Source organism: Zootoca vivipara, chromosome 16 (genome assembly GCF_965207765.1).
Source record: "Zootoca vivipara chromosome 16, rZooViv2.hap1.1, whole genome shotgun sequence".
Classification (NCBI taxonomy): domain Eukaryota; kingdom Metazoa; phylum Chordata; class Lepidosauria; order Squamata; family Lacertidae; genus Zootoca; species Zootoca vivipara.
In genome coordinates, this window is record NC_142599.1 from 8,811,186 (window position 1) to 8,837,478 (window position 26,293).

The following is a 26,293-nucleotide window of genomic DNA, read 5'->3' on the forward strand; positions in this document are numbered from 1 at the left end:
CAGGTTTTAGTGTTCCTTAATGGTCCAGTTTGCGCATAGCACTATATCACTTGCATGCACAAACTGGAACGAGGCAGACTGAAGCCTCGGGCTCATAAGCTCCCTTTTCCTCCTCCTACACTGTGTGGATAAGAACTTGGCTAGTATTTCATTTCAGTTAATCTTGGTTTGCTGCCTATGAACAGAGACCATGGTGTTAATCCAGACTCTTGCCAGTCTCTAGTACATTTGTTGAATAATCCCACTGGGAAAACAGCTTTCTTGGTGGCCAAATTTCTCTTCCTAGCTCTCAAGCGTCGTAAGAGTAAAATCGACTGCATTGATGCGGGTTTATCTGTATAGCCTTTCTTAGTGCTGCCCATGTTTCATTTTAGTTTTTAGATGTCTTAGATGTTTTAACTTTGTACTGAGAAATGTATCTTTTCTGACTGACGGTCGAATAAAGAAAGATGATGATGCCAGTCTCTGATCAGCAGGCTTATTTAACTAACCAGAATTTGTGATATGCCCTGGATTTGGTTCGGGGAAAATTTCAGAGGAAAGTGAAACGAAATGCTAGTGAATTGCTGCTCCCAACCACGCAGAAGGAATTGGGAGGGGGAGTGGCCAAACCCTAGGATTTTTTAATTAGTCTTGTTCCAGTTTATGTACTAGCAGTAAAACATGGTTTAGTGTGAAGTGCCAGTGCTTCCAGTGTCAGGAATGTTAGAATGTTCATTTAACTTCACATGGGTGTTGGTTGGATAAAACCATTTCAAGGGTATCTCATACATATTATTATATATTTATACCAGCACAGGTTCATGTTGGAAGATCATTGTGGCAACTGTGACTTGATTGAGGTAGTACCATGTCTAAGTTTAACCTTGTTGCATTCGCTGAACATTAGGTGTCCGTGTGTGTGGACAGGATGGGGGAGAGGCTTATCCTTAGCCTGTCCAGGTAGAAGTGGGAAAGCCCCTTGTATGAAACCCTGGAGAGCTGCCCACCATCAAATGTAGACAGTACTGACATTTTGACTCATTGTAGAAAAGCTTTATATGTAATTTACTTTTTCATCAGGAATATGTCAGCTGCATTGTGAAACAAGTATAACTTTACATTACTATCCCATTTGAATGTGAAGGGTGGTTGAGAAACCTGGTGGTTTTTTATGGGGGGGGCAGGTGAGAAATTACATAGGCTTCTGAAGATGAAACCGTTTATGTGGCTGAGGAATTACTGCTGAATATGTATGCAATGCTTGTGAAAATTAGAAAGTTATATGCTGTCTTGCTGGGTGTGAGGTGTCTCATCAAAACCAGCACATAAAGTACAGATTATTCCTTTTTATTGGGTCAGCTCTTGCTCTCAGCAAGATTGTCCACTTTTCCCAAGCCTTGCAGACTGGCTGCAGCAGATAAATGTTGCTGTGCTTCAGTCCCTTTTAGAAAGTGACCTTGTTAGAATAAGATTGAGAAAATGAGAAGAAAGTAGCATCCAAATGGGAAAAAGGACAGAGTAATAATAATAGTGAGTTTATTTATTTATTTGAGTCTCTTCCCAAAATGTCAAGAAGCAATGAAAGATCAAAATTCAGCAAATACAACATCATTCTTGCCTACCAATACTTTTATCTTTTGTACAGTTATTAAGATCCTTTCCCTCTAGTCTGTCTAGCTCTCAAAAACAACTTGAAAGATGGGTATGTGGAGTAAAAATATTAAATGTGGATCCCATGTTATAGGCTGGTGTTCTAGATGGGCCTTGGGTTTGAAAGAGTGGAAGATAGCTGCACTACATTTATTTTATTTCCTTAAAAAAAATTATACACTCCTTTACAAATTCCAAGGCCGCTTGCATCCTGAAACAATACATTGAGCAGAATTCTGAAAGAAACAGTAATAAGTGAATAAATGTGATTTCAGGAGGTGCTGATTAAGCTTTGTGCCCACTTCATTTCCATTTGAAAGTTGAAAGTGCAGTGGGTATCACAGTGAGGCAGTAGAGCACTTTAATCATTCTGCTCTCTACTCTTGTTTGGAAGCTAGATATCTAAAGTAGATGCCGGATCTACCATTACAAACCTCCTCTGCTTCTTTTTGTAAAGTAACTTCATCTAGCCAGTCACACATTTATCATGTAATACAAAGTCACTACAACAAACTTCCCTGACCTACAATGTAGGAAGGGTGGAGAGATGTCAGCTACTGACTTTTGTGCTCTGGTGTAAAGTTTTGCAACATGTTCGTTACCTGTTAGGACCTCTGCTGAGTTACGCTTCTGACAAGGATAGAAGCTTTTTGTTAGAAATATTCTAGTAAGAGATGTAGATACAACACTGGTGTTATTCCTCTCATCTTAGGTCAAAGTGTGACCCACTTCCGGGTTCCAACTCTTAGGTGATGTCCAATGATTCAGCATATTCAGTTCCTACTTAGTCAATTCTTGTCTGGATACTTTTGACTTAGAAGTGGGAAGCTGAATGTGATGGGGCTCATTGCTAGTGGCAAGCCTTCCTTTTCTTTCTTCTTTGGTGATCACTCGTAGCTGAGTAATATTGTCTTCCATGAACACAATTTTAACAGTGAGTCCGTAAGTGATTGTGGAAGCTAATTCTGGATCTACATGTCCTTCTACAAAGAGGCCATAGGTTTCTGCGCGGGAGTTGATCATGGTGAGGGTTTGCCAAACATGCCTTCCTCTTGGAACTCGCTTTCGTCCTGAGTTTGAGTGTCTTCAGAGTCCATGACATCTTTGGTAAAGGCTGTTCTCCAACTGGAGCACTCGCAGGCCAGTGTTTCCCAATTGTTGGTGTTTATACTACATATTTAAAGATTTGCCTTGAGAGTCTTTAAACCTCTTTTGTTAACCATCAGCATTACACTTTCCATTTTTAAGTTCAGAATAGAGTAGTTGCTTTGGAAGAAGTTGATGTTGAAGAATAGTTGCTTCAACACTGGTGATCTTTGCTTCTTCCAGTACACTGGCATTAGTTTGCTTGTCTTCCCAAGTGATGTGTAGAATTTTTGGGAGATACCATTGATAGAATCTTTCAAGGAGTTGGAGATGGGGTTTATGTAGTCCATGTTTCACAAGCATACAGTAAGGTTGGTAGTACAGTAGCTTTGTAAACAAGCATTTTGGTTTCCCTGCGAATGCCCTGGTCCTCAAACACTCTGCACTTCAATCGGGAGAAAGCCGCACTCGCAGAGCTCAGACGATGCTGGATTTTGGCAGCAATGTCGGCCCTTGTGGAAACATAACGTTACACCATTGAGTTGGTGTTCCTTTACAGGTCATGTGATGGGCCAAATTGTTGAATTGAGCCTGATTTGATGAGCACAGGAACTCAACTTCATTCATAATTAACTTAAAAATCCTGGGCTGACTTCTTCAGTTTATCACTGTTAAATATGCAAAATGTTTCCTCCATCTCCATTCTCAGAGCAGCCATGGAACAAGCAGTCAATAATGATCCCTTTTTACAGTTAGGAGACTTAGGCCAATAACTGGTCAAAGATTAACAAGGGACTGCAGAGGGTTTTTTTCGATTTTAACCTAGACTTCCAAACTAATGTAAATACTGTGTACATATTGACACAATGCTAAAACCTACCCGGCTTTATTTCAGACTGTTGGTAACATGCCGTGTCCCCTGTTGACTGGCATCAGGACATTGCCAACCTTGGAAGCAAAGGCACCTGAAAGGCCTTCAAGCAGAAGCAGAGATCTGCCCAGGGAAGAAGAGCGGGAGAAAAAGAAAAAAAAGCACAAGAAAAGATCCCGGTCAAGGTCAAGGTCGCCTCCTTCCAAATATCACTCTTCGTCTAAATCCAGGGTTCGGTCACATTCAAAAGCCAAGCACTCACTTCCCACTGCCTATAGAACTGTCCGGCATTCCAGGTGGGTTTTCTGAACTGATGTTATTGTTAAGTGCTTTTCTATGCTCATTTCTTTTTCCTCAGAGGTGCCGTCTTTGTGAGGCTGCCATACATGCTATTTATTCACCAGGTTCAGATTAGATTACAATTTATGATGTATTGCCTAAAACTTCTAATGCTTGAAGCAAATGCATGTTTTGTTTTTGTACTTGTGCGCTTGGGCACAGCATAGCCGCCCAGCAGTTTTGCTTTTGCTTTCAGGGGCACAACTTAACTTGGTTTTGTTCCAATAAGTTATTTGTAACTAGTTGGCACACATTTTGTTAGGAACTGGTGTTAAAACTTTGTTTTGATTTGGTTAAACAACCTTTAGGACTAATTTACCTCAAGAAGATCGGGTAGTCTGTGTGTTTGAAAGCTATCAGATTAGATTAAAGGGCTTTTGGAACAAATGGCACTGTGCACAATTCATACCTTGCACAAAGTGATATTCAGAGTCCTTCTAGGGGCATCCTGCTGCTGCTGCTGCTGCTCTTCTTCTTCTTCTTCTTCTTCTTCTTCTTCTTCTTCTTCTTCTTCTTCTTCTTCCTCTTCCTCTTCCTCTTCCTCTTCCTCTTCTTCTTCTTCTTCACTGAGTTACCATGCCAATTTTTAAAGCAGGCATGGTCTTGTTCTAAAAAACAAAACAAAAAACCAACGTGTGGGAATGTGGTGCTATTCGGAACAAGGCGCATTCCTTGCATAACAGAGCCCTAGTAAAGTTTTGTGTGCTCTCAGCATATATTTACCACTCTGTGAAATAGATGTGTTTCATGTTTTTTGACTAAAGCTCCCATCAGCCACAGCCAGCATGGCCCTTGATCAGGGATGATGGGAGTTGTAGTTCAAAACATCTATAGGGCATCAAATTGGGAAAGACTAGTGTACACAGACCTGAGCTAGTCAGACAAATAATACAACCTACAGTAATAAAAGGCAGCTTCCTGTGTTCCAGCGCTAGCATATATGGGGCTAGAGGGCCTCTGGCAGCAAATAGTTCCTCAGACCTCATGCAGCTTCAGATGCACCTTGGAAACCTGATAGCTCTTCGCTTAGAACTACAGTTACAACTGAAGAAGTGTGCATGCACATGAAAGCTCATACCAATGACAAACTTAGTTGGTCTCTAAAGTGCTACTGGACTTTTAAAGGACCACACCACTTTAGATAGAAGTGTGAAAATGTGCTCAAAAGGGTCAGACACAAAGAGAACATGACAAGGGAATGGTTGTACAAGTGCTAAGTCACTTGTTCCCATTGGACCTGTTGCCAGTGGGAAGATATTGGGGGGGGGGAGAGGAAGCAAGGATCTTGAGGGGTCTGGATTCCTATCTTATATTAACCAGATTCCTCAAAGACCAGGTGCTAGTCTGCAAATCAGACCATATGTGCAGCATATACAGCCCATTTTAATCAACTTTTCCCTGTAGAGATTTTTGCTGCATAACAAAGCCATTCATGGATAGCAAATATGAATTCATTTCGGTAGAAATTTTCGTCCTGCCTTTATAGTGCTGAAGCGCCACTCAGGGCAGCTTACAACAATTTAAAATCAAAATGTCATAACAAAACAATAAAAGACATTTTAATACACATTAAGTATGCTAGCAAGGCAGCATTAAAAATGCAGCCAGACCACAGATAAAAGCATAACCTTTATATAAAACAGAATATACTTAGCAGGCAAAAAGCCTGCTGGAATAAAAATGTCTCTTGTCTTTCACCAGCTGGTAAAGTGAACCTTCTGCATTTCACCATGATACATTACTGTGAGGGAAAACCTCAGGTTTTCTTTCCTTATTACCTTTCTAGACTCATTCCAGCTTTTCCCTATTGGCTCATGCCCCAGCGGAGGATCTGTTTCCCTAACACGTAGGAAAAATGATCACTTTGGGGGCCCTTTTGTTGAGCTGAATCCAGCACCTGATCCTTGTTTGTTTGCTCGGTTGGTCTCACACATGAGCATAAAATGGATCTCAACAATACAGTGGTTTAGTAGCTGTGAACCGTCAGTCTTGGAATACCTAATGCATGGTATCCTGGTTGAGAAAACTCACCGTTAATACAAATAAGGAACATATTAATTATGAATATGTTAATGTTCTTTATTTTTGCTTACAAAGTTTGTTGGCATTGTATGGGTGGGGGCAGAGATAAGATCATAAAAATAAATGGTTACACAGTGAGTGATTTAATTTTGCAGTTAGATTTTACACCTGAAAATCCTCAGGCTACTTGTTCACAAAGTCCCACCTACAGAAAGATACGACACTTGCTCTGGGGGCCTATCTATCTCAGGCTGCTCCTGATAAATGGATGTGGAGGATTGTCGGACTCCCAGGTTTGCATTTCAGTTGAGCCAGGAATTTCATTTCACATTAATTTTCTTTATGTACTTCAGTAATAGATTACTTGCTAAGCCACCTACTCTGTTTACCCAGCTAACAAACCCTGTATAGTAATTAGCAGAGAGAGGCATGATTAAAGGATTACTTTTAAGATTAGCTGATTAGCATAGTTAAAGTTAACATGCTTATTGTCTCGGTTTCAAAGAATCAACTAGGCTAGGGCGCAAAATGGTTTCCCTTTGTTAAAATGGTACAAATTTGTGTGCTGCGTTGCTTCGAAATCCATTCATTTCCCTTGGAGGCAACATATTTTCGCACCAATGCTGCTTCTTAAGATGTAGGATTATATGCCAAATCTTTCCAACATAATAGAACTTTAAACAGACCTTGTTTAGCAACACAATTGAAAGGGAAGGCCTTATTAATATTTCACACCTTATCAAATAATATCCTCAGATTTTATCATGTTAAAATAAGGCTTTTATTCAAGCTAGTAAAAGCAGCTCTTCTCTATTTAATACTGTGGGGCGGGGCAGGAAAGCACCATAGTCAAAGCTGTGTTGGTTTATAGATAGATAGATAGATAGATAGATAGATAGATAGATAGATAGATAGATAGATAGATAGATAGATAGATGATAGTGGGGGGTTTTCTATAAAAATGTTTAGGGGTACTCTCAAGAAAATAACCATTTTATAGTTCAAATCGGGAAAAATAAATACAGTAAATGGACAAAAGTACAAAGATTCACAAAATGTTTACGGGTATGCGTACCCCCAGAAAAAAAGCAGAACCACTTGAAATCAAAGAACATGACACACCTACTTTCGAAATAGCTTCCTTATTTGTCTGAGTCCTTGTAGGCTGAAACAGTTGAAATCACGCTCCCCTTAAAAATTCAGCGGCAGTTGTGGGATCTTAGCCCTTTCAGTGACCCTCTTTAACTTCCCATAGCAGCCCATTTATTACTATTATTATGAAGGTGAAGTGTGTGCATCCATATCTGTGTCCAGTTCTAGGCACCACAGTTCAAAAATGATACTGACAAGCTTGAATGTGTCCAGAGGAGGGCAACCAAAATGGTCAAAGGCCTGGAAACGATGCCTTATGAGGAATGGCTTAGGGAGCTGGGTATGTTTAGCCTGGAGAAGAGAAGGTTAAGGGGTGATATGATAGCCATGTTCAAATATATAAAAGGATGTCATATAGAGGAGGAAGAAGGGTTGTTTTCTGCTGCTCCAGAGCAGCGGACACAGAGCAATGGATTCAAACTACAAGAAAGAAGATTCCACCTAAACATTAGGAAGAACATCCTGACAGTAAGAGCTGTTCGACAGTGGAACTTGCTGCCAAGGAGTGTGGTGGAGTCTCCTCCTTTGGAGGTATTTAAGCAGAGGCTTGACGGCCATATGTCAGGAATGCTTTGATGGTGTTTCCTGCTTGGCAGGGGGTTGGACTGGATGGCCCTTGTTGTCTCTTCCAACTCTATGATTCTATGATATCACATCCCAGAATCTGCAGTGATATAGAGCATGGAGCCATGGCTGAGCAGCATCTGAATGCAGGAGCTCTTAGGCAGCTTCATTAGTGCAAAGATATGACTACTGAACCCCTTTAGAGGAAAATCCTGCTAGAGCATCAAGGTGTCTGACTGATCTCCAGCTTCTTCAGTCTTGGTTTTTATCCCTCTTTAGCATTACTGCTATCACCGCCCTTCTGTGAAAGATCGGGGATAAGATCAGATTTCCAAGGGATACTGCAGTCACTCTGCAGTGCAGTACATAGCAGCTCCCCCCCCCCCCCAAGAAAAAAAAATCTTATCACCTCTAGGTTAGCACTGTGAAATAACCGTGTCTGAAATTCTGGAGTGCTGCTGCCAGTCTGGGTAGGCAGTATTGAGCTAGATGGACCAGTGGTCTAATTCAGTATAAGGCAGCTTCCTTTGCTCACCTGCTTAACATATCAAATCACTACTTATAAATCTTAAAATGCATATGGCTTTGGAATCAAATAATTGGGAACTCAAAACAGGTGTGTGTGTGTGTGGAAGAAGGACCCTCGAGAAGCTGACAGTATCTCCAGTGAACAATATGTTGTCATAGAATTGTAGAGTTGTAAGAGACCCATGGGACATGGGTGGCGCTGTGGGTTAAACCACAGAGCCTAGGGCTTGCCAATCAGAAGGTCGGCGGTTCGAATCCCCGCGACGGGGTGAGCTCCCGTTGCTCGGTCCCAGCTCCTGCCCACCTAGCAGTTCTAAAGGACATCAAAAGTGCAAGTAGATAAATAGGTACTGCTCTGGCTATTTGTGGTGTAACAGGATGTACATCTTGTAATGAGGTTTGAAGAGAATGTATGCCTACTGAAATCAGGTAGTGAAATTAAGGCCCATCCCTTCCTGCTCGGGATTTTTAACATTTCCCCCTTCTGCCTCCTGTTCAGGTCTCGCTCAAGATCACCCAGGAGAAGAGCTCACACACCTGAAAGGCGGAGGGAGGAGAGGAGCGTCCCAACTGCATATCGTGTCAGCAACAGTCCAGGAATGAGTAGGCGGCGCACACGTTCCAGGTATGAGGCTGTGTTTCAGTTGAAGGTTTCCCTGGCCTTTTTTTTGGCTTTTTATTTCTTTAAAATATTCCTATTTGCAAAGTGGCTTACAACATTGCTTGCTTGTTTGAAATGCCATCCTTCATCTAGGTATCACTGGGAGGTTTACAATATAAAAACACAATGTTACATAATGACAAACAAAACTGCAACACACACACCACACACACACGGAGCTTAAAAGGCCATGAGTAGGTTGATTAGTCAAAAGCCCCAGGAGAAGAGGAATGTTTTTGCCTGGTACCTAAAGATACAGAATGAAGGCACCAGCTGGCGGGAGGGTGTTGCCATCCTCCAGACCTGTCGTGCAGGGCGCACAAGAAGAAAGGCCTTGTATGATTATTGCAATTACTTAAAATAACATGCAACTTTAAAAAAAAATGAATTAATGCAACAGCAGCCCCATTGCAGAAATTTAGCTGTAATGTTCTAAAGCACATTTGTCTTTCGAAATGTTAGAGGTATTCTTCGTTAAATTCCAGCTTGCAGCTGGCTGGAAATGTTGGAAGTTAGGAATCCAAAGTATCGGGGGGGGGGCATGCACCTTCCTAATTTCAAAGTGGTTCCTTGTAACAAGGAACATCACAGCCTTCATAGTCTTTTCTGTGCAAAAGAAGTAAAAAGTACTATCAAACTGGATGTATAGCATCCAACAGTTGCTTGGCAGAGTTGAACAGAAGAAAGGGCCTTATGTTTTTATATTCATCTTGGGCTTATCAACTTCCTGGTTACACAACCTGTGCACTGGATCTATTATAAAAGAAGTGTGTTGTTGAGAGTCCAGCACTGTTCATGTATGTGGTAGATTTGTGAGTAGTCCGGGGGGGGGTGTTTCCCCCTGAAGTTGCAGACTGCCACTTTCCAAGCTGTTGATTTTTATATCTGTTGGGGACATCTGCCACTGACAGCTTAAAAGTCCTTTCCCTTTTATAGTTTTGCTAACTGCTGTGTTGTGACTGCATGATTTGCTCTGTGATCTCAGAAAGTAAATAAAAATTATTTTACCCTTTTCATCTTTCTCGTTGTACATAAAAGACCGAAATGGAGGCAAGCAACATGCATGCCACAAAGCTGATGGCTGAGGAGATAATGAGGATAATTAATAATGGCCAAACAATAAATCCTACAGTGGTAATACACATGGTCATAGGAACACATAGCTATGGTTCCTTAATAACACAGGAGCCTACCCATCCCAGTACTCTGTGTGCATTGGATTATCAGCTTTCTGGACAATGTCTGGGTATTTGTGGGTTGCCAGCAGTCTCTTTTTTTCTGAAAAGCTTTGAGTTGCAGAAATCACTTGCCAGTTAACTGGTGGCAAGCTGGAACAGACGGGATAAATATGTGTCTTATCTAAGACATAAATGTGTCATTCACAGAATATCCGCATTTTGAGCATAATGCCAGTAAATTGTCTTAGACATTAAAAATAAATAGAAGTTAGACTTGAGTGCATTCTCTTCATGCTAGGTTGTCAACATACTCTAGCATGAACAGTTTTGTACTCTGAGAGAGGGTAAGCCTTTGGGTAATAAGTGAACTGGCACAAAACCTGTGCCATAGATCTCTCAGAACCCTCCATTTTAATAGTCTCTGACTATCCTGTTACAGATTCAACTTGGTACTGTATTGCATTATATTTGGCTTTCTATCCAGATGAAGAAGGAGAAGTGAAGGCACACATAGGCCCTAGATTGGCTTCCCTATCATAAAAAAAAAGGTAAAGGGACCCCTGACCATTAGGTCCAGTCGTGATCGACTCTGGGGTTGCGGCGCTCATCTCGTGTTATTGGCCGAGGGAACCGGCGTACAGCTTCCAGGTCATGTGGCCAGCATGACAAAGCCGCTTGTGGTGAACCAGAGCAGCACTTTATCTACTTGCACTTTGACGTGCTTTCGAACTGCTAGGTGGGCAGGAGCTGGTACCGAGCAATGGGAGCTCACCCCGTCGCAGGAATTCGAACCGCCGACCTTCTGATCGGCAAGCCCTAGGCTCTGTGGTTTAACCCACAGTGCCACCCGCATCCCATTCCCTATCATAAGAGTGCTAAATTTTTCATGCAAATAAATGACCAGAAAAAATGGTTTCCCTCCCTGTAATCTCTGAGAAATGCCACGGGGTTTTACAAGCAGGCGTCCGTGGTAAGCATATACTGCTGAAATCACATTCACCATAGAAACAGAATTAATATTTCCTTCCCTCAACCTTTTCTGTATATTACGGACTACCATAATTATCTGCATATTTCTTGTCGGTACTGCTAGTGCTTGGTTTACTTTTCTCTGTTCAGGTGACGATCCGTCTCAGCATGTGATATATGATTCTTGAAAGTTGCTTCCGACACACTTGAGCATAGAAATCAACTTACTTTAAGTAGGCCTGTTTGGTTTCTGTGCTTGTTGCCTGTTTCCCCTCCTTCGCCCGTGCCCAGATCACACGCAAAGGGTACAGAAAGCCTAGCTTTAAAAAGGTGATGATCTTATGTTAATATATTTTGAAGTTACGTTTTTTTAATTGGAGCGAATGGTGTCTAAAAACTAAACTGCATTGAGGCTTTGGGGGGTGGGGTTTTTTGTCTCATCTGGATTGAGCTTCAGCTTCTTGGCTTTCATCCAGTCCATTACTGAGGCAAGACAATGGTCCAGCATGTCCCCTGCCTCACCTGCAAATATAATGGAAAAGAGCTGTATGTTGTCAGCATATTGCTGACAACATACCGCAAACCTCCGGATAACCCCACTCAGTGTTTTCATGTAGATTTTTAAAAGCAATAGGGGATAAAATCGAACCCTGAGAAACCCCACATTGACAGCTTACCCCGTCTGGAAACATTCATCCAAGTAGGACCGGAACTACCACAAAATGGTGCTACTGACCCCTAACTGACAGCTGCTTCAGAAGGGTACCATGGTTGATGGTATCAGAAGCCACTGAGAGGTCGAGGGGAATGCTGTGTTCTTTCCTGTGGCTTATACTTTTTGCTGTTGCTTTCCCAATGAGATGTGAGCTGGGTAGCCAGGCATTGTTATTAATTTGCCACTTGGCCTCCCAATGTACTTGCTTCTGTGTACATCTTGGTTGGTGAACTTTTGACCAAAAGTTTCCTCTAGCTCCAGTGTCAGAGGCAGTATTATTTATTTAAAGGCGTTTACAAGCCTTTTAATATTTAATATCTCTTCAAGTGGTGTAGAAAAATACAAGCATTTGAACAGAAAAAGATTAGAAAACAGAAATCAAGTAATAAAATAGTCTAGTCTTGCGAGTCAGCAAAAACAGTAGGCAAATACGCTACCAATCAAGTGAGGCAACTGCTGGATGATGCTTAATTTATGGTAGAGGGAAGATCATTCCAGTGCAGGGCAATGGCCAAAAATCCTTGTTTTTGTGTTACCGCCCTATGATGTTCCGTGGTGCCACAAATAAAATTTCTTCATAAAATCTCGTACCGTGTCTATCCAGGAGTAGGTGGGCCTTCAGGCAACCTATTTCTGAGTTTATGGTTTAAAATGATGGCAACGAGACCTTGAACACAGCCCAGCAAGCGCACTTCCTCCACCATAAGTGCAACCTGTTTGTCTCCAGATTTACGCACAGCTTTCTGCACCAGCTGCAAGTTTCCAAACCAGTCCCAAACAAAGCCCCCACTTAGAGTGCATTACAGAAGCATAGCTGCCAAGTTTTCGCTTTTCTCGCGAGGAAGCCTATTCAGCATAAGGGAAAATCCCTGTAAAAAAGGGATAACTTGGCAGCTATGTACAGAAGTCCAGTTGTGATGTTCCGAACGCTTGTACAATATCTACACCTTATATTTAAAGCACTATACTATGTGAACAGTCATGGCTTCCCCCAAAGGATCCTGGTAAGTGTCGTTTGTAAGGAGAGTTGTTAGGAAACTCCTGCTCCCCTCCCGGAGCTACAGCAGGCATGGCCAAATTTGTCCCTCCAGCTGTTTTGGGACTACAACTCTCATCATCCCTAGCTAACAGGACCAGTGGTCAGGGATGATGGGAATTGTAGTCCCAAAACAGCTGGAGGGCCAAATTTGGTCATGCCTGTGCTTGAGTATCCAGAGTTCCCTGGGAAGAGGCATTGATTTTTAAACCACTCTGGGAATTGCAGCTCTGTGATGGGATTCGGTGCCTCCTCACTGTTAGCACCTTTGGAAATGTCAGTTCCCTGGAAGCCATTACTGTACTGTTAAAGTGGCTTATTAGTGCTTTAATGGTAAGATGTGGGTGTGACTTTCAGAAAACCTGGGGGCTTATGCAAACTTGCTTATCTAACTTGTTCCTTAAACTATTCTGTCCTCCAAAAACAGCTAATGGGGTGGCTCAGAAAGAAATGCGCAGGAGGTGGTACGCTCACTCCATGGATAGCTCTGACTTTTCAGATTGAAGGTGATCCTTCGGTTAGCAAGTGCTTTTTAAAACAGTTCATTAGTCGGGATTTTAATAGGGGGGACAATTCCATGGAGACAGTTCTTTTCATCTGCTGCAAATACATTTAGAAAATGACACTTTGCAGTTTTTTGCGGGCCCCGTAAAAGCAATCAACCTCACACAATTGCCTCAAGTGTATAGCTTGTAAAAAGTTAGAGCAAGGCACCTTGGCTGCCACAGCTAAGGTTAATACTTGGGGTTGTTCATCATACTTGTAAAAAAAAAAGGAAAACACAACACAGCAGGCAAGAGAAGTGTAAATGTGTTGAGTTACAGCTTAGAAGGTTGAACTGGTAATCTTAATTAAAAGAAATTTGATGCTGGCAAGTTGTTAGGTTGCTCAGGGTGGCCTGTAAAAAGTCTATGCAGCTGGTCTGTGTTGGGCACCTGGGCAAGTGTTGGAAAACCAACAGAAGAAACTGCAGCTGCCAACCATGTGGAAGATTCAAGCTTTTCTCCCCCTTATCGGTGCAAATGCCATTTTTCAGACAGCCTGCTTATAATCTTGCGTGTGGTGGCAGCTGTACACAATCAGCCGGCTGTGTAAGAAGCTGTCACAGCAGGATTGCTAAAGCAGCTCTAATATGGTTGCGTTGCGTGCTGTCAGCCTGCAGAGTTTCTGGTGTAGGAGCTACTGTTTAGTTTTATTTAGAGCATCATTATGCATGTTCCGCTTCTCCAAAAGGAGTGTTGACACTCTTGGTTCCCAGGACAGATTCTTCAGTTTCTATTTAAGAGAGCATGAGTGAATGATGCTATTCCCCCTCAGGTCTAGGTTCACATTGTGAACTCCTGTATTAGGGCATGTAGCCCAGTATTGCGTGCTCTGATTGGCAGCAGCTCCCCAGAATCTCAGATAGAGACATGACTACACTCCCTGCTGAAATACAAGGGGCATCTGGTTGGCCACTGTGAAAACAGGATGCTGAACTAGATGGCCGTTGTCCTGATCCAGCAAGCTATTATTATGTTCTTATCTCTTTTGGCATTCCACCAGCTTTTGAAGATGTGCCTGTTTACACAGGCATCTCTAATTATTGTTGTTGTTGTTGTTGTTGTTGTTATAACCTGCGCTCCCTGACCAAGGCCAGGCTCAGGGTGGCTAACACCAAGTATATAATACATTAAAAACACAAAATCAAACAATTGATTAAAACACAGCTCAAAATCACAGTAAAATCAGAATAAAATTAAGTGGCCAACCCACAAATCACAGCCATGAAGGTAGGAATATTAAATATTTGCCAGGCCCGGTCACCCATGCTGGTCCCATATGGGCTGATAGAAAGGGCCAAGGGGGCCACTTACATACAGGGTTTCATGGAAAGAATGGGGTCAGACTGGGCCCGGACCAAAGGCCTAGCGGAACAGCTCCATCTTGCAGGCTCCGCGGAAAGATGTCAAATCCCACAGTGTCCTATTGACCTGAGTGTCCTCTTTTCATTTATGTGCTGTTTTTAATGGGATTGATTTTTTTAAAAAGTATTTTAATATGGCTGCTAATTTTAATCTTTTGAGTGGAATTAGAACAATAGAATTATAGATTTGGAAGGGGGTGACCTGAGGGTCGTCTAGTCCAACTTCCCACAATGCGGGAATCTCAACTAAAGCATCCATGACAGATGTGGCTACCCAACCTCTGCTTTAAAAATCTCCAATGAAAGAGAGTTCACAACCTCCCAAGGGAGACTGTTCCACTGTTGAACAGCTCTTACTGTCAGAAAGTTCTTGCTGATGTTTTTTTTTAATATTTTAATTATGGATGGTTATATTTAAACTTTGCACAATTGGTTTTTATGCTGGGGAAGTGATGTAACTCAATAGTAGATCATCTCATTTGCATGCAGTTCCAGCTTCTATCCCCAGCATCTGCAGGTAGGACTGGGAGAGTACTCCTGTCTGAAACCCTGAAGAGCCACTTCTGGTCAGTGTAGAGAATACCATTTCCTCCAGTGGTATGGCTCAGTTATAAGACAGCTTTCTATGTTCCTGGTTTTTAAACTTCTTAGAAGCCTATTATGGCATTTAAGTGCTATATTAATTGAGGTGGTGGTAGTGATGCCAAGGAGGTTGAACTTCAGGCCTACTGCAGCCATGGTCCCGCCTATAAACTCTAGAGCTTTTAGCTGTGCTACTACTTGTGGTAGCATGGCATTCAACGGGTACTTGAAATTCAGGTGCAATATCTAAACAGAGGTCCCCAAACTTATTTGGCCTACCCCCCCCCCTTTTAGGAAAAAAAAATTGCTCTGCGCCCCCCTGGAAATCTTATTTTCTTTAAGCAAACAAACAGGAAGATGCAGTGACAAATTTGAGTTCTTTTATGTATCTGTATTTCTACCTATCTACACATGGTTTTTCAAAGCTGGATGATGAGGGGGACTAGGCCCCATGGGGTGGACCCAAGTGAAGCTTGCTCGCTCGGTCCGATCCGCCCCAGGCACAGGGCCAACACCGCAGCCTACCTGCCATTGGCCAAATAGTCAGGCAAGTTGCGGCCCACTTCCTGGGCATGGGTGAAGACTAAAAGGGTTCACCCAAGCATGGGGAAAAACCCCTCACCTCCAGCACGACTGCTGAATCCAGGGGAGGTGTTGTTGCCGTCCCACAATGGCACCCGACCTGGCGGTAAGCATTGTTATACAACAGATGAAACCTGTTTCAAAAACCTCTTCTTTCTCTATGTTTCCACCACCACCCCCTTATTTCTATTCAATGTCCCCCAATTGCACCTAAGGCTACTACTGCCCCCCTTGGATTCCAGCATGCCCAAGGGGCAGTGTGAGGGACAGGGGATACCGGAAGGTCCCTCCCATCTTAAGTTCCAGCCCATCCCCAAGCGCTGGGGAGAGCAGGGAGAGCTCTGCCTCCAGCGGAGAATCAGGAAGTGGTGCCCGAGGCTCAGGCAAGGTTGCGGAGCCACTGACCCAGGTGGGACAGGAAAGGGGGAGCCCGGGGGGAAGGCCAATTCCCCCGACGCCGGAATTGCGCAGAAAACGTAGGGGGAAGAGGATGGGTCTCCCAAAGCTTCTTTGCTGGAAGAAAACGCGCCAATCTCCATTCGGAGGTTCTGACACCTGACCGAAAGCATGTATATAGATCGCTCTGAGCACTGTAAATAATCAGCACTTAATAAAAGTCTAAAAGGACTATGCTGCGAGGAGTCGTTACTCTAGAGTAGCCGCATCAGCGCCTCTGACAGGCAGTATCGCCCATTTTGGGAAACATTGATCTAGAAGTTCTCCCTGCTTTGTTGCCTACCAGTAGTGCAGAATACTGGGTTGTCTTCCCTCTGTCCAGTAGGTGGCAGTCTCTTTTCCTAGAAGAAAGATACTCCCCTGGGAATTGCACTTCCTGGCCAGAGCTAGCCTCTCCCCTTGCCTCATCAGGAAATGCATGCTGGTCTGCCCCTGAGTTGAATGTCCTGATGAAGCAATTGGGACAACTTCACCGAGAGTATGTGGCACGAGTCATCCCTTGGAGACAGACGCTATCATGGAAGCTGTATGCTACAAGGCTGGTAGCTGTCTCAGCCCTGTGATAAATTGCCGTGTACTTTGTTTTGTCCTTTTGTTAAATCTACAGTAAAAAGGGTTTTATGTGCCCATAAAACTTCTGCCTCCTATGCTAGCAATTTTCACTTATGTCTGCCAGTTACATTACCAATTCAAAACAACCTCATGTTGACTGCTGCAGCGAGATGGTTTGAATTAGTGTTTTTATATTCCCATGCGAAATGTTGTTTTATTTTGAAGCTTTTTATAAGAATAACCCTGTGTTTCTTGGATTTAAGAGGCCATCTTATGTAAAAACACAGTGTGCACAACTGTGTAACAAAGCTGCAAAGTCTGCATGTTGGCTATATTGTCTAGGTGTGGGGGCTCCCCAAAATGGGCTGTGCCATGGGCACAGATGGTGCCTTCATAGATTAGGTGTCTGACAACCAAAGAAAATACTTGGGGGGGGGGAATGAACAAATTCCTATGCCCCACAAATAACCCAGAGATGCATTTTAAATAAAAAGACACATTCTACTCATGTAAAAACACGCTGATTTGCGGGCCGGATTGAGAAGGTGATTGGGCCGGATCCGGCCCCTGGGTTTTAGTTTGCCTACCCATGACATAGATCTTCAAGCAGAGGGTTAGGATGTACAGGAATGTCAGCCAGAGGACAGATTAGCCGGCAGAGTTAACAGGGGCTGCTGCAGGAATCGAGAAATGCATTGGCTGGCTTCACAGTTTTCCCCACATTTTGATTTTTCCATAGCATACATTCACACACACACACATGCGCACCAGGATTCGCAATATATTGCCAGGTCAAAAATTTTGAAACCACATTCACAATTTGGACTTCAAACCGGTTTTGGATGATATATCAGTATTCTGCCCAGCCCTAGCTTCTGTAGCTTTATACACTTCCTGGAAGGGATCTATGCTGGGACCAGAATGTGCTAATATGAGCTGTGCCCACTTCAGACAGTCTCACATATTCTGGTGAGCTATAAGGAAAGAGCGCTGAGCTCTGGGTGTATGTCAGAGGGATATTTTAGTGTGTTGAAGAGGGTGGAAAGGGATTTGTAGCTGGCTCTCTTCTCATCATGGGAGTGGAACGGAATGGCTGTGAATACCTGTAGGAATACAACAGCAGGTGAAAGAAAGTAGAAGAAGGTGAGAGAAGGAAATGGTTGAAATGTGTGGGAAGAGAAAGTGGAATAAGATGTCAGCAGAGAGAGAAAAGCAACAGGCTGACAGCTGGAGCGTAGAGAATTGTGAAAGAAGGCAAGAATGGCAACAGAAGGGACTGAGAGAATGCAAGAAGGAGGCAAAGAGAAGGCAGAAGGTGAGAACAGGTGACAGAGGACAAAAAGTGCAAGGAGCTAGGGAGGGGCAAAGTGAGAGAAAGAAAGGCAATAGCAAAAGGAATGGAAGGGGAGATGCAGGAGATGGGAAGTTGGAAGGGACCTATTTAGTCATTTACTTCAACCCCCTTCAATGCAGGAATCCTGCCCTGGATGCGCTTGAATCACCAACCTTCTGGTTAATAACCAAATTCACAGAATCCTGTCAGATGCCGCAAATTATTATTTTTTATAATAAAATACAAACATAATAATTATGACTTGCCCTCTTGCTCTGTATCACAGACAGGCTTCACTGAAATGGGGGCAGAGAGAGGGCAGAACTTTTAAAGGTGTGTGAAATGTGGCAAGATGCTAGAAGATGAAAGTGATTGAAGCGAAGCTGTTGAGGCATTTAGAAGCAAAGCATGCCTGTGTTCCAAACAAGCCACTTGAGGTATTTTTTTTCAATGAATGGACAACTAGTTTTTGAAGAGCAGGAAAACTTTGTTCCATCTATGACAAGAAGAGGAAGTGTTCTGATCCAGTTTTTTCACATATCTGCTCCAAATCTTAATTTTTATTTTGGATATGTCAAGAGAGAGAGGGGGGGGGGCAAATCTAGTTTTGGCTATGTCCAAAAAAAAGGCATTCAAAGAAAAATACTTAGACTTTGGTTGAGGTGCTATTTGGAAAATGTCCTTGACAGGCTTCAAATGAAGATCAAACAGTAAATTTTGCTTCTATCAAAAGAGATGTTATTTCTCTCAAAAAATGTGTGAAGATTTATAGCGGGTACGATCATGATTCACTGTGGATGCACAAGTCACTAGAATTAAGCTTTGAGTTGCAGAAATAATTCCTTGAACTGTCTTGTTACACAAGTGTAAAAGTGCAAATTCAATAGCTAACATTACTGGATTTTGGTTAGTAAAGAATACCCAGGAAGCTGCCATTCATCTGATGCCATTTGGTACTACCTATCTTTGTGACCCAGATGGCGCTGTGGTTTAAACCACAGAGTCTAGGGCTTGCTGATCAGAAGGTCGGCGGTTCGAATCCCTGCAACTGGGTGAGCTCCCATTGCTCGGTCCCAGCTCCTGCCAACCTAGCAGTTTGAAAGCACGTCAAAGTGCAAGTAGATAAATAGGGACCGCTCCGGCGGGAAGGTAAACGGTGTTTCCGTGCGCTGCTCTGGTTCGCCAGAAGCAGCTTTGTCATGCTGGCCACATGACCCGGAAGCTGTCTGCGGACAAACGCCGACTTCCTCGGCCTATAGAGCGAGATGAGCGCCGCAACTCCAGAGTCAGACACGACTGGACCTGATGGTCAGGGGCCCCTTTACCTTTTATCTTTGTGATACTACCTATCTTTGTGAACAAGACTTCTCAACAGTGGTAACGGTAAAAACAAAAAAGCCCCAGAGTTTAGCTGTAGGAAATGAGATAGGAGCCTTTCTAATATCACCCCTTACAAGAAGGAAATCTGGAGAACATAGCCAGCCATCCCACTGAAATTGTGAGGGGGGTCTACAGTATTTTAAAGTCACTGCTTCTTGATAAAGTATAAAAATCACTGTGTTTTTATTTAGGAGCAATGCTAAGGTAACACTATGTATATTGCTTTGTGAATTGCCATTTTAGGATCGATAAAGTGCCTTAACACCAATAAGTATAAACCAAAAGTGAAGGTTTGAAAGTGGGTCCATCTTGAAGGTTGTGAGTCAGAGGTGGGTCTTTGGTATGGTCCAGTTGAAAACCACTGCAGTAGGGCATGGAAACCAGGGGGTTGCGCCATATGGAGGCAGCCGGAGGGGATGGAGTTGCTTATAGATACAGCTACTTGCCACAGGCTTTGGTTTCTGTGCTACAGTTTCTTTTGCCATCTGCAAAACCAAATATTTATAGATGGTTAGGTATGATCATTGCAATTTTCATTATATAAGTTAAAAGGGTAAATAATTATTCAGGGTCCAAACTAAAGTTATGTTTTGTGGAGGGTTGTGGGTCTGATTATATTTTAACATTGGCATTAAAAAAAGAGTTGCATTAATTTGATACAGAGAATGGGTGTCTGTTTCAGTGGAGCTGAAAAAACCTGGGAAATTACATTCTTTCTCTAGCTGATGGCACAGCTTTATATTAATCAATATATTATTTTCTCTCTCCCCCCCCCCAGAAGTCCCCATGAAAAGAAGAAAAGGAGATCTCACTCCCACACCAAGTCCAAAGCGAGGTCTCATTCGCCATCCATCTCTCCAGGCAAACAATCTGCACATAAAAACTCCACCCATTCAGCCAGTGTCTCTCCTGTGGAGAGTAGGGGATCCAGCCAAGAACGTTCTGGGTAATGAGCCCTTTCTAAATTCTATGCACTGGTACTTCCCTGGTGCAAAACACCGCAGCTAGACTGTTGATGGGAAATTTGAGGAACCAGGGCAGTGATTTGATCCTTTTTACTGCTTAGCAGGATAATACAGAAGGATTTACACACACAGCAAATGAGGCAGGATTGTAGAATGTTGTGCGGCAGGCGAGGCGTCATAATTTTTGGAAGCTGTTCTGCATTTGAAGTTCCAGCAGCAGACCACTTCTTGCAAGAGGAAAACCAGCACTTCTCCATGATGTGCCAGTTTTCTACTTGCAATAATTTTTATTTTTTGCATGATAGCATTTAATTAAGGATTTTCTTCAGTCAGAAGTCAAAGACATTCATACCTTGGTTCTCGAACAGAATGCGTTCCAGGAGTCCGTTCGACTTCCGGAACTGTTCGAAAACCAAGACGTGGCTTCCAATTGGCTGCAGGAGTGTCCTGCAGCCAATCAATCGGAAGCCACGCCGGACATTCAGCTTCTGAAAATCATTCGAAAACCGGAATGCTCACTTCCGTTTTCTGATCGTTTGGGAGCCGAAACATACAAGTTCCAAGGCGTTCAGCAACCAAGGTATGACTGTAGTTCACTTTACCAACCTCACATGGTTGCACGTGTAGATCTAGCAATGTGTGATGTATACAATGATTAAATCGTCTTTCAGTTCTCGAGCATATCTATACCTACTGTTTCCAAGCAAGCAGCTGCATTAATTTTAGGAATGAAATGCTTAGCCTCTGTCCTGTGAATACAACCACCTCACTGGATTCATATCCATATTCATCATTCATATTTATATCATGGCTTCCTATGTTCTTCATAGTGATGGGTTCTGTTTTGTTTTTCTATTCTCCTGCTTTGAATGAGAGAGCACTGGATGCTGGGCTGGAGTGTTGCTAGTCGCTCCAATGAGCTGCTGCTGCCGCCGAAAGAACTTGACATATCTCTCAAGTGCATGGGGAAAATGGTAGTCAGTGTCCTTTGGCTCTCTTTCAGCTGTAACTCAGCACCAACTGCAGTCATAAACTGCTCATGAGAATCCACCAAGGATGAGAAAATCCACATAGCTCAGAATGGCTTCCATTTATCTAGATATGTTTTAAATCATGGCACCTCCATTTGATGATACCCTTTAGCCTTACTTAAACCTTAACCTGACTACTCATAGGTACCCACATTGATTGTCACATTAATCTTTACAAGAAGCCTAGAAGGCAGACCAGTATCATCAATACATTACCACAGGGACAGGGAGGTGGTTGGATGACGGGCTTTGAGGGGCTTGTTAAGACTTTCTGCTGAATTCATGGCAGAGTTGAGATTTGAACTTAAAGCTCATTCTCTTAGCCAATACATTCCATTCACTTGGGGATTTTTTCCATGCTGTTTGAAGTATCTGTATATATTATATCTGTGCACTAATTGTCTATTACTTGACTGTCTTGACTGAATGTTCTTCTTTTAAAAATTCTTTTAGGGGAGTTTCTTTGGAAAAAGACGGCCAGATCTCTTCAGCAATTGTGTCGTCAGTGCAGAGTAAAATAACTCAGGTACCACTTGAAACGTTCCATTTAGTAATGATTACTAAATTGTATCAATTTTGTAATGCTCACATTGCATTTTGTTTGAATTGCTGTTTTCGGTATTGAAAAGAGCACTCAAATGGTATGTAATCAGCATATACTTCCAGATTTTAAACCTGTTTTGTTACAAAGCCATAGTCTCTGGTATTGCTCCCTTGAATGACTCTTCCCATTCCCTTTTTCTGCCTCTTACGCCTGGAATTCTCTCCCAGCTGTATAGTGTCCCCTTCCCTTCCCCTCCCCTCCCCCACTTCAAACCCATCCGCAGACCCTTGCTTTCCCACAAATACCCTCCAACACTCACATGCACACACACAAACACAAACACACAGCGTCTTTGCTGCAGCAAAGACTTGTAATGGTCATCGGTTAAGGGTACCCAGCCCCACAGCCTCCTTCCCAAGGTTCTTGTGTCACTCTAGTTTTGACCAAAAAGCAAGGTAAGCTTGATCATCAATGGGTTGGATCACAGGGAGGGGAGGAAAACAGAGTGGGTGCAGCCCCCCAGCTGTGCTCCCCCCCCCACATGCACCCCTTTTTCCATATATGCAAGTGGCTCCCAGTCTCCTGCTTGGGAGAAGCAAACCACTGCACTTGGACAAAATTCTCTTTCCCCAACAATGGCAAATCCAGCTCTCCCTGGCACAGCTTGCTGCAACCCCTCCCTGTGAGTCCTTGCATCGCACACACATTCTCTTCACAGACCGCCCCCCCTCCCTCCCTCCCGTTCATCATGGTAATAAGCATTTTGCTAGTTGTAGACTTACAGAATTTTTCTAATTCAAGCTGATGAGTACTATTATAACTAGAATAGTGCAAGAACCACTGCACTGTCAAAAGATACAATGAGGTTTGTTTACTGATCTGGGTATAATAAGAGCACCCCCTACTTCGTTGTGGGTCACCACTTTAGTGCAGTGCCTTGAATCGTCACATCTAGCCTTCGGCACACTAAGCAAAGTGCATAGAATGTGTTCAATTTCCTTCACGCAACATAGTCAAGAAAACAATAATTCTGTGATCACACTGCTCAGTTTCACTTGTCCTAAAAATGCATCTCTTTGTTTTGCTTATTGCAAATTTAATTTGACTCGGCAGGATAGCTCCTAAACGGATATTTGAATTTCTCTTAATATGTTAAGTCTTGAGAAATTGTGTTTGGTGCTTTTAATAATTTGTGTCATTTTTCAAGAGTGCAATTATTGAACGAGCAGCGTTCTGCTTGCTGCTTTTGTTAGATGTGATCCTTTTATACTTAAATGGGTAGAACTTGGTGGAGTTTTGATTAAGAGAATTAACTCCTCTAAAGGAGATGCAGCCCAATCCCGTAGAGCCTTGCGTGGCTTTCAAAGTCTCCCCACACTCCCTCTTGAAACCAATGAGGTTTAAAGGGGAAACCTGGGGAGACTTGCAGAGCCCTGTGAATACCTTAGCATGTGGGAGGCGGGGGTGTACAGCATATTTTCTCCTCTTCCCCACCCTCTACCTGCTTGCTCATTTGTTCAGATATTTAAAGGGGCAGGTGGGGGAGAGTGGAAAGAGAAATTGGACCCACTGGCATGCCAATATTACCCATAGAGAAAGGTTCCTCACCCCTGAAATAAACCATCATGCATACATATACTGCAGCCCATTTTTCTGCCTTCAGTAAAAGTGTGGCTCTTTCAAACCATAGTGAGTAATTTAGACCTTTCAGACCATAGCAGGTGAGTAATTTAAGACTGCCACAGTTCTCAGTTTACCTAAAAGATTACATTGCGCTCTGGGATATTTCCTGCATAAAGTGCAAGCGGAGTTGCAGTTCAGTGCCTTTGGCTTCTTTAGAAATTTGTTTGAAAATGTTTCTCGGCATCCTGGAATAGCTCACTCATTTTAAGTCCTCCGCGTTTCACCTGTTTGCCTCAGGATTTTGAAACTGTGCCTTTGCCGAGAAATTCTGTATGCATGTTCAGGTGTTTGAGGCTTAGGGTCACGCCTACAAGCCCCACCGTCAAGTTTACCCACACTTGCGGTCCCCATCTACTCAAGTTCCCATCTTCCCTGTGTTGAGTGGGGAAGGTCTGCAGGGGGGTGGTACTCATGTAGGACGTCTCTTGAATTGGGAGCTCTGCTATATCAGGGTCTCCAGTCATGTTCAATGTTCTGCTGGTGTTCAGGCAAAACACAAGAACAACCCTCCAGCAGACCTTCCCACTAAACACAGGGAAGACCTGTTCACGAATTCAGTTTTGTATGTTCAGGAAAATGCCTGGAACTCACTTTGTATTACTTTTTCTACATTTTGCCTTTATCAATTGAGAGTCTCCTTTTTTTTGGTATGGTATATGCAATTTCCATCTCTATTATCAGAGGTAGCCATCATGTTGCTCTCCAGATGTTCCTGGAGTCCAGCTCCCTTCATCCCTGACTGTTGGTGGTGCTGGCTAGGGCTGATGGGAGACACCACAATGACTTTTCCTGCTGTGTACAATGTGAACATCCTCAGCACGACTTTTCTGAACAGTTCTCAATGTTTCCTGTATTCGCTGCAGGATCTTATGGCCAAGGTGAGGGCAATGCTGGCAGCTTCCAAAAACATCCCAACTAGTGCCTCCTGAGACCAGAAGGAAGGGACTCTTCAGAATGCCGTGTACAGAAGGAAACTTGGTTCCAGTGGTTCCCAACAGCAGAGTTCAAGGAGCTGAAGTCATTGTTGTGTACAGAAGATCTCATTGGAACTTCAATGATTTTTCCATGTCAAAGTTCCTTTTGATAAAATAAGCCTTTGGGGGTTTTGTAAATTAACGTTTTGACCAGTTCTTCAGTAAGAATCTTACCATGAGCAATGTCTGTATATTTGTAAATACAATGTTCCTGCGGATGTTAACACAAATTAAAATGCAGATAAACAATTTTTATTAGATACTTTCTGGAAATTGGTGTTTTTTCCCCCCTCTTACTTGATTACTTTAGACCCACTTTTCAATCAGGGTTCTCCAAAGTGGTGTGAACAAATGAGAAATTGCAGCATAAAGCCATAAAAAAACTGTAAAGGCAAAGGGGCATTGTTTATGAAGACCCTGCCCCAAAGGAAAACTCTTTAACTGTCTAGACAGGTGCCCATTTTATAGTATTGTATAGTACTGTAGTGAAGAGTCTGTTCCAGAGTTAAAAGACTATATATGGGGGAAGCTTGTTCTTTATTAGGTTGGGGGCCACTAAGAGAATAGTTCCACTCTTGAACAAGAATTGAGTTTCTTCAACTATACCAGATTCCGATTAGAAAGGGCTTTAAAGGTAAGCATCAGCGCTTTGAATTTAGCCTGGAAACTAGTCAGCAGCCAATGGAGTTCATATAAAATAGGCATGTTAATTCTCCTTCCAATATCAAAGGTGTACGGTCTGAATCTAGTTTTATTAGAGCTTCTGCCACTTGGTACTAAGTGTAGTCAATGGAGGAGTGAATTCAGTCTGGAATAAGAGTTATAATAACACGAATACAAAAAAATATAATTAATCCGATTTTGACGGTTAAAATATTTTTAAAAATCTCCTAAAGCTTTTAGCATCAACTGTTTTGAAATCTGAAAAACTGTTTAGTGTGTCATTGAAGCATACCACTTCACGTACCCTTAGTTACTGACCTATTTTTCTTTGACATGTTCTTAGATCTGCCATCATTCCCCCAAATGCAAAATAGCTACCATTCTCCAGAGATCCAAGACTTCCCTTATTTAACTCCCCCCTCCATGCTAAAGGGGGGAAATAGTCTTGAAAGTTAGTGAAGATGCTATCTTGCTTTTATAAATGGCTAGTGGCAAATAGCAATTATATGCTAAATCTTGTGAGCTTCCTATAATTACAAATTCATTTATCATACAGATTGAAGTTCAGTGCAATAACCCTTTTTCAAAATAAAATTGCAATATTTTAAACAGTGGCTTGGGAGGGTGGGGGGGGGTGGACCAGGAGATAAAAATGTTAATCAGTGACCTGTTTCCATAGTTCTTAAGCAATATAGTTTTGCAGTGTACTGTGTGATAATAACCCTTTAAATTTGACTGTTTAAAAGTAAGAGAGAAGACGACCAATTCTTTAGGCTGGATATGATCTATAGAAAGAACAGTTCCCTTAATTAAAAGGTCAAGTATTTTGTCCTGCTGAATTTATTTCAACTGGTAGAGCAGGTGGAGTGTTTCACATTGTGAAACAGAT

The 26,293-nt window shown here is 42.6% G+C and overlaps 1 protein-coding gene across 7 annotated transcripts in view; it reads left to right on the forward strand.

The window, feature by feature from the left end:
• The window catches only part of SFSWAP (splicing factor SWAP), a 96,222-nt gene extending 71,221 nt beyond the window's left edge, over positions 1-25,001 (forward strand). For 6 of the 7 annotated variants that reach the window (XM_035099213.3, XM_088659754.1, XM_035099207.3 and 3 more), the window contains 5 exons: positions 3,614-3,885; positions 8,694-8,819; positions 20,323-20,490; positions 21,994-22,066; positions 24,631-25,001. In XM_035099213.3, the coding sequence (XP_034955104.1) occupies positions 3,614-3,885; positions 8,694-8,819; positions 20,323-20,490; positions 21,994-22,066; positions 24,631-24,696 (705 nt within the window). In that variant the 3' untranslated portion in view covers positions 24,697-25,001. Of the gene's footprint in view, positions 1-3,613; positions 3,886-8,693; positions 8,820-18,450; positions 18,597-20,322; positions 20,491-21,993; positions 22,067-24,630 lie in introns of those variants that run through there. The other variant, XM_088659752.1, reaches the window with a different exon arrangement.
• Positions 25,002-26,293: the final 1,292 nt, after the last annotated feature.